This window comes from Eimeria mitis, genomic scaffold (genome assembly GCF_000499745.2).
Source record: "Eimeria mitis Houghton genomic scaffold, Emh_scaff5051, whole genome shotgun sequence".
Lineage (NCBI taxonomy): Eukaryota > Apicomplexa > Conoidasida > Eucoccidiorida > Eimeriidae > Eimeria > Eimeria mitis.
This window is the reverse complement of record NW_013573347.1, coordinates 3,315-3,802: the sequence shown is the minus strand read 5'-3', so window position 1 is coordinate 3,802 and position 488 is coordinate 3,315. Positions and strand designations below refer to the sequence as shown.

Here is a 488-nt window from a genome sequence, read left to right as displayed (position 1 = left end):
ATGTGTATATAAATAGCTGTAAATTAAAACAAATTATATAAATAAATAACAATTTGTTTGTTTTTTCTTTGTTTATTCTCTTATATTTCTTTTTATTTTAATATTCTTTTCTTATGCCCGCATCACTGCCCCCCCCACCCACACATTGCCCCGCCTAGAGCGTCTGGGTAGGCATGGGGTAGCATCATGAGTTGCTGCTGCTGCTGCAGCAGCAGCTGTTGCTGTTGCTGCTGCTGCTGCTGCTGCTGCAGCTGGAGGGGTGTTTTTGCTGCAGCTGCACTCTGCAGCAGCACTTTTATCATCCTTGCTGCTTCTGCTAGCTGCTGCTGCTGCGGCGACTTTTCCTTCATATCGCAGAGGCTGTTCAATACAAAACCCAGCGCTTCGTTATGTGCTGCTCTGTACAGCAAGCTGCTGCTGCTGCTGCTGCTGCTGCTGCTACTGCTGCTGCTGAGACCCCCACCTTTTGCTGCTTCAAGCCACTGCAG

At 47.7% G+C, this 488-nt stretch overlaps 1 protein-coding gene across 1 annotated transcript in view; it reads right to left on the bottom strand.

Moving 5' to 3' along the window:
• Positions 1-122: 122 nt before the first annotated feature.
• EMH_0079440 (uncharacterized protein) overlaps positions 123-488 on the bottom strand; it is a gene marked incomplete at both ends in the record, with an annotated part of 3,635 nt that continues 3,269 nt past the window's right edge. Inside the window, one exon of the mRNA XM_013500133.1 lies at positions 123-488. Coding sequence (XP_013355587.1) covers positions 123-488 — 366 coding nt within the window.